The sequence below is a fragment of the Aotus nancymaae genome, unplaced genomic scaffold (assembly GCF_030222135.1).
Source record: "Aotus nancymaae isolate 86718 unplaced genomic scaffold, 86718_ANA_hifiasm-v0.15.2.pri h1tg000065l, whole genome shotgun sequence".
Lineage (NCBI taxonomy): Eukaryota > Metazoa > Chordata > Mammalia > Primates > Aotidae > Aotus > Aotus nancymaae.
Genome location: NW_026988480.1, coordinates 7168084 through 7190305, shown reverse-complemented (window position 1 = coordinate 7190305; position 22222 = coordinate 7168084). Strand labels below are relative to the sequence as shown.

The 22222-nt window shown below is 41.5% G+C and overlaps 1 protein-coding gene across 1 annotated transcript in view; it reads right to left on the bottom strand.

Annotated features, from left to right (window-relative positions):
- Positions 1–22222, bottom strand: part of PKD1L1 (polycystin 1 like 1, transient receptor potential channel interacting) — a 159410-nt gene that overhangs the window by 78917 nt on the left and 58271 nt on the right. Inside the window, 8 exon segments of the mRNA XM_064366637.1 lie at positions 110–220; positions 1936–2163; positions 3461–3673; positions 8587–8643; positions 9765–9960; positions 16577–16688; positions 18795–18915; positions 20240–20382. Coding sequence (XP_064222707.1) covers positions 110–220; positions 1936–2163; positions 3461–3673; positions 8587–8643; positions 9765–9960; positions 16577–16688; positions 18795–18915; positions 20240–20382 — 1181 coding nt within the window.

Here is a 22222-nt window from a genome sequence, read left to right as displayed (position 1 = left end):
TCACAAAGGAAACAAGTTAAGCAAAATTTGCCTTTGGTAAAATAAACACCTTACAAATCAGCCAGCACAGCCTAAATGAAGCAGAAATAGCGAGAAAGGCTCTCCTTACCAGGCCTTCTTCCTCCCCAAACTCGACCATCATCGGTTTCCTTAGCCACTGCCTGTTGATGGGTCTTCTGCTGGAGCAGTTGTAGAGATTGAGGCCCACAACTCCTCCAATCTTGGGGAACAAAGACCATCTCAGAGCAAATGGCAGCAAGCAGTGGATGTAAGCAAGAAAAGCAGCCAACCAACATATCATGGTGCTACTGTTACACTTACATAAAATTATATGTCTGACATTAGAGGATAGCATACAAAAATAAACCAGTTTTGCTAGTCAGGATGGAAGGATTGCGGTGAATATAATGCTTCATTTGCATCATTCTTATTAAAATTAATAATTTCTGAAGTATTGTGAAGTATTTGTTATTTTAAAAGCTCATACAAAAGAAGCATCTGGTCATTGTAGATAATCAGGAAGGGATAGAAAAGTATACAGAAAAGTGAAGAATAGCTTTCCTATAGTCCCATTGCTCAGAGAAATCATAGTTGAGGACGCTGAGTGCCAAACTTTCGCTATGTAATAGAGTACTTAGTTGGCAGACAATTCAGTCATCTGTATTTTTGCACAGTCTTCCAAAATTACTAAAATTCCCTGATTGACATAATATAAATTAGCTATATGTAAACTCTATCCCTATGTTGAACACTTAGGTACATTTCTATTTGAGTTTTCATAAATAATGTTGTTTTAAGTAAATAAATAAGACAAGACGTCTTGCTCTGAATAAATCTTTTTCATTTCCCTAGTGTAGATTCTTACAAGGGTAACAGTGGAGGCCAGACTGTTGCTGGATGCCTAGCTGACAAAGTGCTTTCCAAAACGTCACGCTGACAGGTGCCCTGGTTTACTCAATGCAGCAACACAAGCAGTAAGTGTTTTTAAGTAATTGCACTTTTGTAAGTTAAAAAAAATCATTTTAATTTGTGTTTTTTTTGCTTGTTAGTTTGAATTATTTTCATATGCTGATTAGCCATTTCCATTTAAAAAAGCAAATGCTATAAACGATGATAATATTTTGACCCAAATAAGATGCACCTCATTAATTTGTCTATGTATCCATCAGACATTTGTTAGGTCACCAAATGAGCGAGGTACTTGAGCCAGACTGGGGTCTGGGGCTACAAAATATGGAGAATCCTTGCTCTCTGCCCTTCCAAACTCACTCACGGTGACCCTGGGGTCATTCACAAAGCTTCTGAATGTAGACATGAAGTGGACATCTACAAAATGGCCAAGTGGCTGGGACAATCCTCCCTGACTTCCCCATCCTCACATCCCCCTTTCACTGTGGTCTCCCGTTCTGCCTGACCTCCCAGGGAGCCAGGAGCCATTCCACAGGTTCAGCCTGGCTGTGCCTCTCTGGAGAGCATGGAGGAAGGGTGGTATGCACTGCCACATTCTCAGCAGCCCCTTCTTAAGTGTAATTCAGGTATACTCCCCATTTGAATAGAACCATGTCTTCATCATTCTAAAGACATGACTGGCCATAGTGCTTGCATAATCACTGCATCACATGCTGCAACCTGCCAGAGCCTTCTGTTCTCTGGCAATGGATTAGAAAACCTCAAGGAAACACTGAATGGGCCCAGTGACCCAGATACAAGTGACATCTCATTTTGTCAGGGTTTTTCCAGAGAACCTAATCTTCTAAGAGGAGCAGAGTCAACAACATATTCTAAGTGGCCCCTCTTGGCACTGAGAGGGTGAAAACATGCAAAAAAAATCCAGGTGCAAATATGCCAACCTAATCTGTCTTTTTGTCATTAAAGCCCAATTACTGTAAATTTGAAATGGTCATTAGAAGTGGCAGGTCATCTGCCAGCTTGTACCTGCCCAGGAACTTGGCCCCCTGGATATGGGTTCTTCTTGAAGAGCATAAGCTGGCTAATGTAGCATGGGCTCTGTGTCTCCACCCCAGCAGGACTTTGCCCAGCAAGGTCACCAGGTAAATGCACCTGGACAGATCCCAGGCTCTGGACAGAGCTCTGAAGGTTGTGATGAAGAAGGGTCCGGAACTCCATCTGCCCAGTGCTAACATGATTCAAAGAGAGACAACCCTGAAAGACAGAGTATAGGGAGTGGGATGTTTACAACACAAATGAGCAAACCATCTTGAATCCAGACCAAGGGAGAGGGGAAAAAAGTTAAAAAGATAGCCCATCGCAAGTTAGATTGGATTCATTTGCCTGATGAAAGATTTTGATAAAAGGATATAAATGGCATTTTATTTTGACACATCTTTCTGTGATATGTTATTCATTTTTCAACAATTGGCATGCTTCTTGGGAGTTCTTAAACCATCAAAAGGAAGTTTTTATACCATAATGATTTTTAAAACATGAAGACACGGCAGGAAGCAAGAGTGCAGGCCTTCGGGGTCAGCGCTGGGCAAGTAGGCAACAAATGTTCTTAAACACTCATGGGTAATGCTGATGATTATTAGTAGGTTCAGATAGACTATTTCCCAAATGTTACAGTAGCCATCAGTCAAATAAACCAGCAGGACTGGAGAGGATGCTCTGTTGGCAGGAGAGGAAGGCCAGAGCCTATTCACTTACTGCTTCTTGAAAGCATTGGCCATTTCATAGAGTAAAAGTAAAAAATCTCAGAGAATCCCAAAGTTACCAGAGCAGAAATAAATGAAATAAACTTTGGCCTTTTTAAAGCAGTTATGTGTCAGCAGGGCTACTTTTTTTTTTTTTTTGAGACTGAGTCTTGCTCTGACACCAGGCTGGAGTGCAGGGGCACAATCTTGGCTCACTGTAACGGCCATCTCCTGGTTCAAGTGATTCTTCCGCCTCAGCCTCTTGAGTAGCTGAGACTATAAGCATGCACCACCACATCTGGCTAATTTTTGTATTTTTAGTAGAGACAGGATTTCACCATGTTAGCCAGGATGGTCTTGATCTCTTGACTTTGTGATCTGCCTGCCTCGGACTCTGAAAGTGCTGGGATTACAGGCATGAGCCACTGTGCCTCGTCAGCAGGGCTACTTTTAAAATTACTGCATGCAATAAATTATTTGCATTACTTTACATCATTCCTCAAAAAGCAGAAAGTATCCTGAGAAATAATGTTTCTAAGTCAAACATCCCAAGTTCCCCAAATGAAAATCTACCAACATAAAAAAGGATAAAACAGAAGAAAGGTTTCACTGAAAACATTACAATGTTACCATGAAATACTTAAAATTCAAAATGAAAGTCTCCAAATACCAAACTCCACCCAGAAAAATACACACAATACTTCAGAAACTGATTCTATTTTTGGTTTTGAGAAGTAATTACAAATACAGGTTAACATCCTGGGAGAGGAAACCGGTATTTTTATGGATGGAGAAAAAGTGTGATTTACCAACAATAAATCTGAGATGACCGTAATTCCTTCCTCACGTAGATAGCCTTCATCCTTTGAGTTTTCTTGCTCAGAGACTTCCCAGACTCTGGATATGAGACCGATGAGTTCAAGCCTCACTCCTTTCTCAACCACAAATGGCCCTGAGAACTGGCCTTGAGCAAGGAGCGCCCGGGTGTACTTGAGGATGAGAACTGCACTCATAAAACTTAGCTGCACGAAGAGAAAAGATGTAAATAAAATGCTTCATGGTGTATGATGCATATATACTTGCATCTTTTATTATTATAAGGAATTAAAATGACTGAACTATGGTCAGAGAGGACTGGATTTAAGTCCAGGTTTGGTCTTAATAGGTGATCATTGGCTAACTTCCTAAGTAACATGTTGCTTTCTGATACTCATCCTCTTGACCAAAGAAAAATAAATGGTCTCTATGCTCTAAGATGTTACTTGGTTTAAACCCCAACAACCACTTTGCAAATCCCTTCACAAACTGGCTCCTGCTTCCTCCCGCAGCCTTCTCCCTCCCCATTACCTAAGTGCATGCTATTCTCAAGGCACTCTGAATCTTTTTATTCAATTCCAAAAGAATTGAGGCTTTTTCTTGATGACTTACAGATTCCCCTGCCTGCAGTACCTTTACCCTTGTTTAGACTGGCAAAATCCAATCCCAAATTTCTCTCTTTCTTCTTTTCTTCTCTTCTCCTCTCTTCTCTCCTCCCCTCCCCTCTCCTCTCTCTCTGTCTCTCTCCTTCCCTCCCTCTCTCTCTCCCTTTTTGTTTAGAGATGGAGTCTCATTCTATCACCCAGATTGGGGTGCAGTAGCAGAAGCACAGCTCACTGCAGACTTGAACTCCTGGGCTTACATGATCCTGCCACCTCAGCTTCCCAAGTACTGGGACTACAGACATGCCCAGACTTCTCTCTCTCTTTCTGAATTCTTAATATAGTCCCCTTTCAACCTTACACAAAAGTAGAGAGGATAGTATAATAGTATAATATGCCTGTCATCCAACATTAACAATTATTCACCGGAATAGTTTTTCTTCTATTCTCTACTCAACTTTAAACACATATTTAAAAGCAGAAAGCAAATCTCAGATATTACTTTTATCTATGAACACTTTAGTGTGTAGTACTGATAGATAAGGATCCTTTCTGAACCATGCCCACAATGCCATTATCACATCTAACAAAACTATGATTCTTTACTACGTATCTTCTAAAACCAACCTCAAATGTCCACGAGACAAAGTCAGCTGCATCACTGCTGGTGTTTATGCAGAATTTTGTCATTCTCCTAATCATAGAACTAAGCATATTTGTGGAAGCATATCTGTTTGCAACTTCATTCCTCAATGCTTAAAAGACACAGACTAATCTTTTTCTTCTTTGTACCTTAGCAGCTCCTAGCAATTGCTAAATAAACGGGTGTTCATGAAATGGAATTGAGACTCTATTCTCTGTTGGCCATGCTTATTTAATCACAATGATATCTAATGGCTTAGATATACCTTTTAAAATCTAGTTCTTTCACCAACAGTAAGGTTAAACTAGCTTGGAAATGCATTTAAACTACTATTAAAGGCCCTTTACATGAGGTAGCTTACCATGGATATTAGGACTTAGAATGAAAGAATAGTCTTTAAAATTAAACAAGTGCTTTAAAGAATATATTATGCCCACTTTCACAATACCAACTTTTTTGATCAAAAATATTAGAGATGGTCACTTTAAGAGAACAATCATGTTCAGTTTTCTCTCCCACTCTGAACTAAGAATTGTGGCAGACCCTGGGGTGCAGAGATGGTCGTAGGAGGGATGGTGGCAGGAATGATTTGATCTCTACCAGATTCATGCTCTGGAGCCTCATGTAGAGTCATCGCTGGGAAATAATTCCAATTCCCAGGTCCCTCGAGTCCAGGTGAGGCCATGTGATGCTCACCAGAGGAAGGTGAGTGCAGCGAGGTGTGCACCTGAGGGCCACATGACTGACCGGCAGCATACCTTCTCCATGCGCTATTTCCCTGACTTAGGAAACCACAGAGTGGAGGTGTTAAGATGGACAGAGCCAGAGTCCCTGAGTCACCATGAGGGAGACCACCCACTGAACACCTGCTATGGAATGTGTGCTAACGAAAAAAAAACATCTGTTGTATTCAGCTTCTGGGATTTCAGGATTATCTGTCATAGCAACTGAATTTATTTTAACTAATACACTTTGTGTCTTAGGAGACTAAGTAGCCTAAAGCTGGAAGACAGATGTACAAAAAGAAATTATAAATCAAAGGTGTTGAAGTGGTAAAACAAAGTCATAAACAAATTTGTCTCCAACAAAACGGACTCTGCCTTCAGACCTCAGTGAATATTTCACAAAGAAGGTGGCATTTGAATCTACCCTTGAGGAGAAAGTAATATTTTTTCCAGAAGAACCTGCTCCAGTTATGGGAAAACATACCATTTGAAGGACAGAAGGGGCATCCCGAATGCCTGCACAGGGAAGCTGCCTGTGTTGGGTTGCACAATGAGGTACAGAGAGTCAGGTGGAAAAGGGTGAAGTCCTCCTATGATACAAAGAACTATTGGATTTTGTCCTCAAACTACTAGAGAGCCATCAAGTGTTCTGATCAAACAGATGGCATGACCAGGTGTGTTGTTTATGAAAACAGCTCATCAGAAGAGAGGAAATGATGATGCCCTCCCACCTCAGCTGGAGGCTGTTGGAGTGGAGTGGCCCGAGATGAGGAGGAGAGACTCAGGCAGGAGGGATGGGAGAAGGACAGGGCCACCCAGCCAGTTCTTGTATCCATTCCCTGTCTCTTCTGAGCTCCTGCCATGTGTCATACCTATGGTATTTTTGTGGTGAAAGGAAGGTCCCTGGTATTAGGGAGTTTACATTCTAGCGAGGAAAGAGCAACATTAAAGAAACAAATGAGATAGCTGCTGTTGTGAAAATATTGAAGGAGACAGAGCGTAACAGGAAGAGAGGATGACTTCAGAGGGTGAGTGTAGGACAGTGCCTCTAAGAAAGTAGCATTTGTGCTGAGAGTCCATGAAAGGTCAGCTATTTGAGAAGCCAAGGGGAGGGCATAGTAGGAAAAGGAGCAAGCCAGTACCCCTGGAGGATTGCAGGAACGGGGAGAAAAGCCAGGAGAAGAGGACAGAAGGAACGAAGGAGCCAGACGGTGCAGCCATGTAAGATGTTTGGTTTCTATTCCACAGGCAATGGGCAGCCATGGGGAGTGTTGAACAGGAGAGCGGCACTCACTGACTCAGGCTTTTATGGTGACCCTCGGCTGCTGTGTGTAGCATGTATTCTAAGGTGGCCTGAGAGGAGGCAGGGAGGACAGGACAGTCAGAGAAACTGCCAGCCTGGATGAGAGTTGACATTTGCTTGGTTTCGGGTGGGGGCAGTAGAGGTAGGAGGGTAGGAAGATTCTAGATGTGTGTTTGAGGAAGAACAGACAGGACTTAATTGTAAGTGAATGGATGAGGGGATAAAAGGACTCTGGTGACACCTGGGCTTTAACATGGGATTCTGCATGGGTGCTGCCCTGTCCTGGGCTGGGGAAAGTATGAGAAACAACGTGGTTTGGTTGGAAGTGGTCGGGGGAGGAGCCCACTCTTTCATGCCGGGTCTGCGCAGTTTCGGCCCATGTGGAAATGAGAGAATGTAGTTATACGCGTGCGTCTGGAGCGCTTGAGTTAGGTTTGGGTTGGAGGTGTCGGATATAGAGTCCCTACCAGATGAATGTAAAGTGGAAGGAGTGGATGAGACCACACAGGGAGGAGGTGTGTCCCTACCAGATGAATGTAAAGTGGAAGGAGTGGATGAGATCACACAGGGAGGAGGTGTGGACAGAGAATCTAGGAGGCCCAAGAGAAAGCCCTGAAGCACTGACCACGTAACTGTAGATGGGAGGAGCCAACAGGGGTCAGTCAACAAGGCCAACCAAGAGACTGTGTCATGAAGCCAAGAGGAGAGTGTGTCCCTGGAAGCAGGGTGAGTCCCATAGAAGGTGCCTGGGAGAGAAAGAATGGGGAGCAGAGGGTGTCCAGTGTATTTGGCCAGATGGAGATCTGCTATGACTTTGGCAGGAGCAGTGTCAGTGTGGAGATGGAGATGGAAACCAGAGTTTGATGGTCTAAAATGCATGAGAAGTTGGGTGTGGTGATGCGCACCTGTGGACCCGCCTACTCGAAAGGCCAAGGCAGGGAGGATGGCTTGAGTCCAGGAGTTTGAGGCAGCCTGAGCAACACAGTGGGACCTTGTCTCTTAGAAAAAACACATACACAAGAGGCAGCAAGGATAGCCCATAGCAGGCTCAGAACTCACTTTTTAAATGCTTTGCCCTGGAGAGGAACATAAAAGTTAGGTGGCAACTGGAAGTGGGTTTGATTTCACTGGAGGGATCTTTTTAAAGAAATAAGTGAGATTCTAAGCATGTGTGGGATCATTCAGCAGAGGAGAAATGGAAGCAGCAGCAAAGAGTGGAAAATGAAAGGAGATGAACTCTGGAGAAGGCAAGGTGGGCAGGAGCCACACAAACTGGGCACTGCCCAATGCTGGGGCACCCATCACTCAGACTGAGATGAGGGGCAATGAGGGGGCCTGGAGGGGAGCCCCACACAAATCAAGGGAGGAGCCCATGCCAGGGCTGGAGATTCCTTCTATGGTGACAGAGCATGGCTGTAGTTAGATTCACACACTGGAGGTAGATGAGAGAATGACGCGTGCTCTTCTCATCTCTCAAGTAGCAATGCAGGGGCGAGCATCAGCCATCGGAGAGGAAAGTGTGCCAGAGGCTCAAGAAGAAAAGAAGGTGTGATGAAGGGAAAACCCAATGCCATGTGTTACCAATAAAGAACAAGCCCCTCACCAAAATTCTTCACAGCATGGATAGTGTGTGTTCTCATCCATTTCTACTTTGGGATTCCAAATTCCTATGTTCAAAATTTCTGAGATGGGCTTTGCTATTCACATGAATTCTTAAGGGAAAATCACACTTCTAACCTAAGTGTCAAAACATGATTCTGGACAGTGTATTTTTCAAGAACTGATAAGGTCCTTCAAAACTATATAAAATAGCAGGAAAACATTCTTGGGAAAAAATTGCACTTACCTTACTAGAGAAGCTCACAAGGTCCCTCAACATAAGAACAGAAGCAGTCATTTCTTCCTGACCAGGAGAAACAACAACAAAACAAAAAGAAAATGCAAGGAGAGGAAAATTAGCTTGTTTGGGTTAAAGTTACAGCTTGCCTATGTAGAAAGAGCACATCCCCTGCGTTTTGGCCAAGAGACCAACTGGAGGCCAGACCTTCTGTAGAGAGACCATGACTGTGGTCTCCAGTTTTCATTCTCCAGTTTGCTTCCAGCATCTCTCCTCAGTGTGGCCCCTGCACGTCCCCAGCACACCCCACCAGGATGATGGAAAAAGGGCACAGAGCAAAGCAAAAAAAAATTTTTTTTTTTTTTTTTTTTGAGACGGAGTTTCACTCTTGCTACCCAGGCTGGAGTGCAATGGCGTGATCTCGGCTCACCGCAACCTCCGCCTCCTGGGTTCAGGCAATTCTCCTGTCTCAGCCTCCTGAGTAGCTGGGATTACAGGCACGCGCCACCGTGCCCAGTTAATTTTTTGTATTTTTAGTAGAGACGGGGTTTCACCATGTTGACCAGGATGGTCTCGATCTCTTGACCTTGTGATCCACCCACCTCAGCCTCCCAAAGTGCTAGGATTACAGGCATGAGCCACCATGCCCAACGCAAAAATTTTTAAAAGGGGTCAGGAAGAATGACAGAAGGAGAAAAAAATTACATCCAGTGAAGTATCTTACAATTGTAATGAAATAAGATACATTCTTTGTAGATGTGAATATTGACAATTATAAGATAGCAGGTGCAGAAATGCTGTGAGCAAAGACAATAACATTTGAATACATGGTAATTTCTTCAGAAGTTTCACACAGTCATGAACTTAACTCTCCGGGATATCATTGTTAACAAGATAAAATCAGATTGTTTTATATAATTTTTACTTAAACATTAGCAGAATTATCTGTAACAATGACTGACTTGGTGATTCTCTTTTTTATAATCCAGTAGCAGTCATTTGTGATACATATCAGCCGGCTAGAGAGACCACAGCCATGTATGGGAGCTGAGCTGGCTGGCCCTCTTGGTCTCATTTCTTGCCCGTGTTTCATAAGCATGACCACTTGTGAGTGAGCCAGCCAGTCATGAGCCCTGCCACTTGATAAAGGTTTACAGACACTAAACTCATCCTCCTCTGGGCCATACCTGATCTACAAAAGCTAGTTTGCATACTGAAGAAATTAATGCATCCTGTGTTTGTGACCATTGGTTGCAGGAGGCAGTTTTGTCCTCCTTAGACAAACGACTCAGGATTCTGGTGATCACAGTGATGTAGTTCCTGATTTCTGTATAACTCCCCATCAGCTGGAGGGTAGACAGGTTTTTCAGGCTGGAATTATACCTGAAGGAAACATAAGAGTTATCATTACTGTTCCAACACACAGCAACACTTTTCACCCTGCCTACCAAGAATGGGATGGGATTTGTTGCAAAAACACTTCTTGGACAGGTCAGGCCAGAAAGAGAATGATATAAAGGAGAATTGGTCTGTGTAGCAGAAATTCGAAATTTTACAAAAGCTCCTTTTATCAGAACTAAAAAAGGCACAAGAAACAAGATACTAATATAGAAGCACCATGGCAAATGAAGAAATATATTCCAGAGCCAGACAGAGATACCACCAAGCTACAGCTGGCCAGAGTTTATGACTCTGGGTTTCAATAATTGGGTATTTATTTACTTATTTACAAACAGCATACTTACTTGCACTTGAAAAGACAACATAATATCGTGAAAAGAGCCCTATGCATGTGGTCAAGGGCCAGTTCCAGCCCTCGCTCTGCAGTTTCTTTGGTGTATGAGCTCAAGAGTATTGTTTAAGAGAACAAATGAGTCCCAGTTTCCAAATGTATAAAATATAAATTTTCATCTGGACACACCACAGTGGGTCATTTCAAGAAGTAAATTAATTAGAAGTTATGTTCTAACAGATTAGAAAATGCATCATCACAGGCTGTATACACATATGCTTAAGCTCACCCTTGACCAGTAAGTGATTTATGGAGACTAAGACCCTAGGAGGCCAAGCTCAAGATGAAAAGAACAAATACATCTGAGCAGAAACATCACTGGCTGCACAATGAGGGGAAATACACTTTACAGAATTTGTTTTCCCAAACTAATAAACATATAAACAAATGACCAAACAAACAAAAACAATGACAACAAGCTCAGGAAAAAGGGGAAGCTCAATACCCAGAATGGTTGCAATATATTATCTAAAATGTCCAGTTTTCAATGAAAAATTATGAGACATCCAAAGAAACATTAAGTGTGACCGAAACATAAGAAAAATAAGCAGGCAATAGAAACTGCCCGTAAGGAGACTCAAATGTTGAATTTAGCAAGGACTTTGAAACAGCTATTATAAACATGACTCAAAGAATGAAAGGAAACCATATTTTTTAAAATCAAAAGAAATTAGAACAATGATTAGTCAAATACAGACTATCAATAGATAGAAACTATAAATTAAGAAGTTATAGGAAGAATCAAATGGAAATTCTGAAGTTACATGTACAATACTTATAACAAAAGAGGTATTCAAAAGCAAATTTGACAAAAGAAAGACTCTGCAAACTTGGAGACAGAGCAATAGAGATTATAAACAACAGGAAGAAAAAAGTAGGAGGAAAATGAATAGCAACTCAGAGAAATGTTCAACAATGAAGTTCATGAATTACATTTTTCCTTTTCTCTCTCTTCTTAACTTGTTTAAAAAGCCATTGCATAAAGTCATTTCTATAGAGCTGTACTTTGGGCCTCTAACACATGGAAATGTAATATAACAATAAGAACACAAATAAGGGAGGTGGGAATAAAACTATATAAGAATAAGGAAATTACACTAGATGGTGACTTAAAGCCACAGGAAGATATGAAGACAAACCAAAATACTAAATAAGATGAACATACATTAAAAGCAACTTCTAAAAAGATCTTTGTGCTCTATTCTCCAGTGTCTTTAAAAGACAGAACATTACATCAAACAATAATTATAACATTGGACTTTTGGGTTTGTAACACTAATAGATGTAACATATATAATAATCATAACACAAAAAGGGAAGATGAAATGAATCTCTGGAGGAGTAAAGTTTCTACATCTTGCTGAAATTAATATAAATTTGAATTAGTTTCTAGTAAGTTAAGGTGTATATTGCCAGTCTGCATGCAACAACTAAGACAATATCAAAAATACATACTTAAAAATCATTAAGGGAATGAAAATGATACACTAGAAAATACTCACTTAGCATAAAAGGAGGCAGTAGAGAAGAAATGGAGGAACAAAGTAATAATGAGGCATGTAAAAAATAAGCAAAATGTCATACATAAATCCATCCAACCACATCAATAATAATATTAAATGTGAATAGATTACATGATCCAATCAAAAGGCAGAGATTGTAAGACTGTATACAAAACTGCAATTCAACTATATGCCGTCTACTGGAGACTACTTTAGGTTCAAGGATACAATTAGGTTGTAAGTAAAAGGATGGAAGAAACATGCAAACAGTAACACTAAGGCATGTAGAGTGGTTATATTTCTATCAAAAAAGAAATTAGACAAAAACAGTAACAATAAAGAGGGACATTTTCTAATGATAATAGAGGTAAATTCACTAGGAAGATTAAAAAATTATAAACATACAGGGACATAATGACAAGTTCCATGTACACGAGAAATAATGGATAGAACTGAAGGGATGGGCAGAAAACACAAAACAATAGTACTGTCAATAATGGATAGAACCACTAGACAGAAAATCAACAAGGATACATAAGAGTCGAACAATAATATAAATCAATTAGACCTAACAAACAATCACTGAACATTTTAGCCAACAGAATCAGATACATATTCTTTTCAAGTGCACATGGGACCCTTTCTAGAATACATCATATAGCAGGCCACAAACAAAACTCAATAAAATTTAAACTACTACGAATATACAGAGTATATCCTCTGACCATAATGGAATTAAGTAGTTAGAAATAAATGACAAAAAGAAATTTGGAAAATTTACAAACGTGAAAAAGTAAACAACATACTCCCACATATTATAATCAATGGTTCAAAGAAGATATTGCAATGAGAATTGCAAAATGCTTTGAAATTAATGAATGAAAACACCAACATTCCAAAACATATTGGATGCAGCAAAGTCAGTGCTTGAGGGAAATTTAAAGCTATAAATGGCTATAAAGAAGAGACCAAATCAATAACCTAATTTTCCACCTTAAGAAACAAACAAACAAGAGCAAACTAAATCAGATACAGCAGAAGGGGGTTGGGGGGGAAGAATAAAAATTAGTACAGAAATGAATGAAATAGAGAATAAAACAACAACAACAACAAAAAGTGAAGGCAAAAGCTGGTTCTTTGAAAACATCAACAAAAGGACAAATCTTTAGCTAGACTGAGACAAAAATAAGAGAGAGAAAAAGAGAAGACTTAAATTACTAAAGTCAGGAATGAAACTGATATCTCTACTGTCCATATAGAAAAAAAAGGATGATAAGAGAACACCATAAAAAATTGTATCCCAAAAAAATTAAGGAATGTAGATGAAATGGAAAATTCCCAGGAAAAAAAAAAAAAAACTAGTGAAACTGACTCAATAAGAAATAGGAAATCTGAATAGTAAAGATACTGAATTAGTCATTTTAAAATTTCCACAAGGAAAATGCCAGGCCCAGATAACTTCGCTGGTAAATGTTTATAGAAGAATTACTCCCATCCTTCACAAAATCTTCCAAATACAGGACTGCAGGGGAAGCTAGGTGCGGTAGCACACACCTGTTATCCCAGCACTTTGGGAGGCCGAGGTGGGAGGATTGCTTGAGCCCAGGAGTTTGAGAACAGCCTGGGCAACATGATGAGACATTGTCTCTAAAAAAATAAAAAAGTAGTTGGGCATGGTGACATGTGCCTGTAGCCCCAACTACTTGGGAGGTCATCGAGGTCGAAGGATGGCATGAGTCTGGGAGGTCGAGGCTGCAGTGAGCGATGATCATGCCACTGTACTCCAATCTAGGCAACAGACAGAGACCTTGTCTCAAAGCAAACAAACAAACAAAGAAAAACAAAAACGAAGGATTACTTCCAAATTGATTGGGGCCAGTATTATTTTGATACCAAAACCAAAGACAACACAAGAAAAGAAAGAAAACTACAGGCCAATACCTCTTATGAAACAGACACAAAAATCCTCAAGAAAGTACTAGACACCAAATCCAGCACACAGAAAAAGGTTTATACATCATGACCAAATGGAATTTATTCCCGGACTGTAAGAGTGATTCAACATTTGAAAATCAATCGGTTTTATATAACTTGTGTCTTAGTTTGTTTGTGCTATTATAATAAAATACCTGAGACTGGGTAATATATAAAGAACAGACATTTATTTTCACAGTTTTGGAGTATGGTAAGTCTGAGATCAAGACACCAGTAGGTTCAGTGTCTATTGAGATTGCTCTCTGCTTCCAAGGTGGCACCTGTTGCTGCCTCCTGCAGAGGGGAGGAAGGCTGTGGTCTCACATGACAGAAGGGACGGAACGAAAAAAGGTGGCCTATATAGTTCCCTCCAGCCATTTTATAAGGCTACTAATTTCATTTATGAGAACAGAACCCTTATGGCCTAATCACCTCCTATAGGTACCACCTCTTACTACTATTGCATTAAAGTTTCAACATGAATTTTAGAGAGGACACACACATCCTAACCATAACTAATTAACAGACTAAAGGACAAAAAACATATAATCATCTCCATAGACCTAGGAAATGCGTTTAACAAAATCCAATACTTTTTTTTTTTAATAATAAAACACACACAAAACAAACTGGGAATGGATGAGAACATACTCAATCTGATAACGGTTGTCTGTGAAAGACCTCTAGCTAATAGTTCTACTAAGTGGTGAAAGACTGAATGCTTCCTCCTTAAAACTGAGAAGAAGATCAGGATTTCCATGCTTGCCATTTCTGTTTGGCATTAAACTGGTAGTTCTAGTCAGGAGAATTAGGCAAGAAAAAGAAATAGAAGGCATCTAGATTAGAAAGAAAGAAGCAAAGCTATTTCTAGTGACAGCTGACATGATCTTACATAGAGAAAATCTCAAGAAATTCGGTAAAAAACTATTAACACTAACAAACACAATCAGCAGGGTTACCGGATACAGGATACTCCCCAAACTGGTGTACAGACTTGCCAAATCCCTATGAAAATCCTGGCTGGGTTTTGTTTTGTTTTTCTATCCCCTTCAGCAGGTGTCTGCAGCCCTAGCCTGCCCAAGTCAGAGCAAGGTTGGAGAGGCTGGCCAGCACCAGAGCCATCGTGCCATGCTTGTGCTGCTTGTTTTTACAGAAATTGACAGACTGATTCTAAAACTCATATGGAAATATGAGAGGCCTGAAATAGCCAAACTTGTAAAAAGAAGAACAAAGTTAGTGGGTTCAGGCTTTTCAGTTTCTAAATTTACTACAAAACTGTAATAATCAAGACAGCATAGTACTGGTATGAGGAGAGACATTTAGACTAATGGAATAAAATTGAGAATTAAGAAATAAACCTTTTAATTAGGTTATCAATAAAAATACAGATAACCTACGTAAAAATGGGTAAAGTAGTAAGCAGACATTTCTTTAAGGAAAACATACAAAGCACATGAAAAGATGCTCAACCTCATCAATCACTAGAGAAACACAAATCCAAACCTTAATGAGGTACCACTTCATACTAACTAGAACAGCTGTGAACAAAAAGACAATAACCAGCGTTGGTTAGGATATTAAGAAACTGGAACCCTCCTACATAACTAGTGGGAATATAAAATGGTACAGCCGCTATGGAAAACAGTTTGGTAGTTACCATATGACAGAGTGATTCCACTCCTAGTTACCTACCCAAGGAAAATGAAACCACACACTCACATAAAAACTTGCACATAAATGTTTATAGCAGTGTGATTCATTATAGCCAAAAAGTGAAAACAACCCACATGTTTATCAACTAATGAATAAATAAAATACAGTATGTTCACACAATAAAATATTATTCAGCAATAAAAAAGAATGAAGTACTGATATATTTTACTACATAGATGAAACTCAAAAACATTCATATGCTAAGTGAAAAAAGACATTTAAGATCATGTGCTGTATCATCTCATTTATATGAAATTTTCAGAATCAGCAAACCTGTAGATATGAAATAGATCTGTGGTTGTCTGGGGCGGGTAGGACGAAGCTGGGTGGCAGGTAAAGGGAGTCACTGCTAATAAGTCGAGGTTTTCATGGGAAGATGAAAACTGTCTAAAACTAGCTAGTGGAGAAGGTTGCATAATTCAATAAATTATTAAAACCTAGGAACTGCATACTTTAAATGGATGGACTAGATGGAATGTAAATGATATCTTAAAAAATTGTTTTTAAAAAAGAAGAAAGTGAGGTCGAGTGCAGTGGCTCACATCTGCAATCCCAGCACTTTGGAAGGCTGAATCAGGTGGATCATGAGGTCAGGAGTTCGAGACCAGCCTGACCAACATGACGAAACCCCATCTCTACTAAAAATACAAAAATTGGCCAGGTGTGGTGGCATGCACCTGCAGTCCCAGCTACTCAGGAGACCGAGGCAAGAGAATTGCTTGAACCTGGGAGGCAGAGGTTGCAGTGAGCCAAGATTGCACCACTGCACTCCAGCCTGGGTGACAGAGTGAGACTCTGTCCCAAAAAAAAGCAGAAAGTGGCTTTATAGGCTCTGAAGGACCTGCAAATATGAGTTAGCAGGACTGCAGTGATAGCACTAGAACTTTTTTCTTTGCTCCATCTTGAGAAGATGAGTTTTTGACATGTTTTTGACAGCTGTTAACAACTTGAGGGAGAGCCAACTTTTGAGGAAATACAAACAATGTCTAGGATGTCTGCGTGGCATTGTGTTACTCACAGGTCCTCGCCCAGACAGTCATTTCCATGGTAGCGGGGCAGCACAGTTACCACCACAGTGCACGGCTGGACCTTGGAGCCTTCGCCATCTGTGATTTCAGTGGAAACCATGACTGTGAAGGAACATGTCAGAAGAGGGTCATCTTGGACATGTGGGTTACAGAGATGCTTCTTCACATGCAGACAGCATCTCCTGGATGACTAAAACTGTGACAAGTGATGAAAAAGGGGCCAGGCTCCGGGCCACAGGGAGCCCAGGGAGTAAAATACAAATTCTGCAATGGACTGTCAAGGCTTGGGGTTATATTTTGACCAGTTCCTAAATGATAAATAGAAACTTAACAGGCCTAGAAAAATGGTGAAGAAGAATTCTGACAGAGGGGACTCTTTCATTAAAAGACCTAAGACCTGCTTGGGGGACCCAGGAATTCCTTCATGTAACAGGGGTGCAGGGCTGTGGTGAAGAGACCTGCAGATCAGACTCAGGGTGCAGGTGATGACCAGATGGTGAGGGCCACAGGTACCATCATGGGAACCACACAGAAAGATCGATGCCCAGGTGTGCCCTATGTATCTTCATAACAACGTTCTCAACCTGAAACCCAATGCCAAGGACTGGGGTTTAATTTTGGAGATTAGTGCTTCTCAGGATGTGGCCTATGGACACTTGCAGCCCAATCACCAGGAATCTTGTCCACAAGCAAATTCTGGGCTCCATCTTCTCCCCACGATTCTGAGTCAGTAGATATTAGGTGGGCCCTGGAGGCAGTAATTTTAACAAATACTCTTAACAGATAAGGTTGGTCCTATGCATGGACAGAAAATCCAAGAGAAGGAGCAGTTTTTAAGCAAGACTCCATTTACTCGGACAAGCTGAGTCTGTGCCATACTCACTCATGCAAAAGATGGGACAAGAAAAGGTATGTATTAAGTTTTTACTATATTGTATTTATTTTGTGTCTGTTTACTCCCTTATAAATCTTGAGTTCAGGTATTCATAGGAATTGATTGTACTGATACTGATAATTACAAACAAATACCATGCTTGTGAATGATTTTTGTAACATCACTAACCCTGATACTGCTCTGGGACTGTAACCTAAATTTGGTCTGTAAATTTATGTTAAGAAATCCTTACTTCCAACACAGAGCTGAGGCCATGGCCCAAGGTTCTTCTATTGGGACGTTTGCCCAGCCTCGGTCTCACATAACCCTGTGTGCAGCTTGACTTCATGAAAACTCAAGAAAAAAGGGAGTACAAAGTCACTGTGATACAAAGCAGAGCATGATTATGAAGATCTCAAAATGCCCTGCTCAGAAGTTTTGCTCAATATAACTGGCTTGTATCTAGAAGGTGCAAGTGTTTCTAACTAGAGGTGACAGGCAAGGTTTCATGAAGAAGGCATTTCATCTTGGCTTAAAGGAGAGGTGAAACTTAAACAAATCAGGTGAATGAACTGGTTCAGACTTTAGGCTTTAATAATCTTACCAACCCAAATCAAAGAAACTTCTAGATCAGTGACTCTCAACCTTGCCTGCACATTAGAATGCTCCAGATGTTTAAAAAGTAAATCAGAAACTTAAAAATTCACCACCAGCGAGATTTTTATTTAACCAGCCTGGGGTGGTGCATGTCAAAATACCTTCCTAAATGGTTGCATGTCTCTTATGCTCAGTTGAAACCATTTCCAAGGGACTGGTTTAGAAGTAACCATGACCTCAGGAACAGGGTCACAGCAGAAAGCTGTCAACACTGTGGGATCATTTTGTGTTGAGGTTATATTACTAACATGCTAACTCAACATTCATTTACCCCACATTTTGTTCCTTAGGGGACTACCTTGATTTGATTTCATCCATAACAAATGCAAGATTCACCAGATATGACATATTTCATTCATAAATAAGAAATGTCCTGATTTTAAATATTTAATTTATATACAAAAAAACATCCTCTGGCATTTTATAATTTGCATTATATTTCAGTTAAAATTTAAGGTATGAAAAACTGATTTAATTTGTTGATATTATTAATGTTCTTTGTACACTAAAAGGTAGATAATCAACCTAAACTGAAAAGCATTAGTCTGATCAAGGTCAATAAACACTTTTATTTTCCAGACACAGTTTAAATGATTTTTAGTTTTTGAAAACCAGGAAAAAAGCTTTAGAATTCTAGGTCAGCACAGCTAGTGACCCCAGCTGGCACCACGGCTTACCTTTGTAATTGTCCAAGCGCTCACCAGCTGGCAACACAAAATAATACTGGGTGTCTCTCCCATGGTACAACATGTGTTTAGAGGTGTTTCCTATCTGGTAACCAAATTTATAATGGAAGTCCTATGATCCAGTCCATGGGGAGCAAAAAATAGTATAAATGAACACGTGAATGACATCCCAATACACACACACACACACACACACACACACACACACACACACACACCCCTGCAGCCTTCATTGTGCCCAAGGACGTTCTTTACAGCCAGGAAGAGGGTAAGTGACAGGTAAGCAGCATTCCCCCTTGCATAGCCCACGTGACAGACCTCCCTGCGCCCTGCAGTGCTCTCTGTTCCCCAAGGCCAAAGGGCTTCTTGAACAACCCTGAGATTCCTCACTGGGGTCTGTGTCCTCTCCTTGCCCAGGAACCTCCCCACAGTCACAAATCAGACTGTCATGGCCTCCTCAGGGTGAAGGTTCCGGCTGCCCCTCAGCTTCCCCACTGCTAGGCACTACACAGCAAGAGGAGCAGGAGGGAGGGGTGGGCATGCCTAAAGGAAGGCCAAGATCTGGCCCCACTGGAGGACAAGGGTGGGACTTCCTAGAAAAGGGGTCAGGCAGAAAGGCAGGGAGGCCAGTGTCCTGGCTAAGAGGATGGAGAGGGCAGTGTCAGGGTCACAATATCACAGGGTCCTGCCCTGCCTTCCCACCACCTGAGGCATTCATCTTTTTTTTTTTTTTTTTGAGATGGAGTCTCACTCTGTTGCCCAGGCTGGAGGGCAGGGGTGCAATCTCGGCTCTCTGTAACCTCTACTTCCTGAGTTCAAGCTATTCTCCTGCCTCAGCCTCCCAAGTAGCTGGGATTACAGGTGCCCACTACCACACCCAGCTAATTTTTGTATTTTTAATAGAGACAGGGTTTCACCATGTTGGTCAGGCTGATTGGCTTTCATCTTTTTAAATCCATCCTCTCATTTCACCCTCACAAGACCCTGAGTGACAAAATCACAATGTTCTTCTCCATGGCCCAGATGAAGAGTGAGGGTAAGTCTGGGTTAGAGATGCGCCCTGGGAGGGAAAGGGCCATGCTCCTCACTTTGGGTCACATGCCTACCTTCTTCTCACGGGCAGCATTAACAGAGGCCCCTGCTCTAACAAGGCTGTGGAGCAGTGGATGCCCTGCCATGTTTCCTAGTGAGCAGGCCCTTGTCTCTTCGTGAAATTCTGAACCTTCTCAACCAGGGGGCCACTTTGCACTCCTCTCATTAGTGGCTGGGGAAGCCCACTTATGCCTAACCAACTTTCTAACATTCAACTGCAGGCCAAATTCCTTCACAGGTGGGAAGGACATTGCTGTCCATTCCTACAGCACCCATGACTGCTGTGACAGCCAGGTGCCACTGTCTTGGGTCTCTCAGGACAGACATGGGGGTTGCCCACATACCGGTTTTCCTGACATGCAGAAGACACTGAAGATGGTATGTGCCTCCAGACCGTGGTGGGGCTGCACCTGGCAGGTCATGTCCTGTGGAGCTGGGTTGACTGTCAAGTACAGCTGAGCTTTACCCAGTAAGCCAAGCTTTGAAGCTAAAGGGAAAGATCAAGCAGGGGTTTCACCCATGACGGAGAATTACAGCAGCGTAGGATTAACTTTTTATAGATAAACCTTATAGCAGGGGTTCTGAAAGTAGGGTCCCCAGACCAGCAGCCTCAGCCTCACCTGGGAATTTGTCAGAAATGCAGATTCTTGAACCCTACCCAGACCTGCTGACTCAGAAAGTGAGACTCATTGATAGTTTTCGCACACACTAAGGGATTCTGAACTGCTGGGGTTTGAGAACCACTGCCTATAGCATTCAATAATATAACAAACACTCACTGGGTGGGGCAGGCACTATCCTAGGCCCTGGGGAGACAAAATTGACTCCCTACCTGGGGGCCACATGGCAACCACCCAGACAGAAACCAAAGCCTAAGGGGGAGATGATGCTAACAGACCCATCACCCAGCAAAGCACACTTTCTCCATTCCCCTGGATTCCCTCAAAACCTCGGACATATACACACATAAGTACAGATTAGTTGACTGTATAGCACTGATACAGTTTTATATTTATTTTATTAACTGTATTAATGTTGTAACTATTTTCCATGTTGACATATAGCATCCAAAATCACTGTTGTAAATAGCTGCACAAGATTCCATGGAACAGATATACCCTAACATGCATAACTGTTATCCCCAACAATTAAACATTTTGTTTATTTTCTATTTTCTATTATCGATCACCCCGTAATGATTATTCTCATACACATAGTTTTTTTAATGTTTAATGTAGTTTTCTTGAGATGGACTGTAGAAATGGAATTTACATGTCAAATGGTTTAAAACCTTGATGGTCATTTTCCTCATCATAACAGCAGGTACCATCTATCCAGCCTCTGCTACACACCAGGTGCCCTGCTAGACACTGTTCCTGTACTATCCTACTTAACAGTCGCAACAACCACAGAAGACAGATCTCATAACAAAAGCAAAATCTAAGAGAAAAGGGTGATGAATTCTGTCTGGCTGACCAGGGAAATCTCAATAAAGGAAGACACATTTGAGCAAGGAGTGTTGGTGTATCAGTCTTATACTGGGCTTAGGAAGGGATGTGGGGAAAAGAATGGGCATTCCAGCCAAAATAACCACAGGGAAAGACAGAGTCACGAGGGGGTCTGGTGTGATCTGAAGAGCATGGGAAGAGAGGGCAGCAGTCAGTGAGGGTGTGCAAAGCCAAGGGAGAGGAGGCCAACAGGAGACCTGGAGCCTGACTGCACCACCTGGCAGCCAGCCAAGGACACTGACCAGGCCCATGGGCCATGGAGAGGCTCTCAGGTGTCTCCTGCAGCAGTAAGGAATATGATCCAGCTAAGAGAACTGTCTTTACACTTGCCACTGGGCAAATTTCAGAGGCAAAAGAAAGAGATCCAGCCAAAGAGCAAAAGGTATTTGTTGAAACAAAAGCAAAAGCTGCCCATCTCGAACCCAAAGCAGGGACCCAGGGCTAGTTGTTAAATGCTAAATGCGGAAAGGGCAGGCTGATGTTTACAGAAACTGTGAGAATCAAGATGACCCTCAGGGATCTCACTGAGCTCAGCCCAGCCAGTTCTCAGGAGAAAGTGAACCTCGTGTTTCCCACTTGCATGACACAAGAGTTCACACAGAATGCAAGTGTGCAAATTTCTGGTGGGTTTTGATTAATGCAAAACTGTGGACCTTGAACCAAACCTATCTGTAAATAAAAATTGTTGGCCGGGTGTGGTGGCTCATGGCTATAATTCCAGCACTTTGGGAGGCCGAGATGGACAGATGGACAGATACCTGAGGTCAGGAGTTGACCAGCCTGGCCAACATGGTGAACCCCTGTCTCTATTAAAAATAC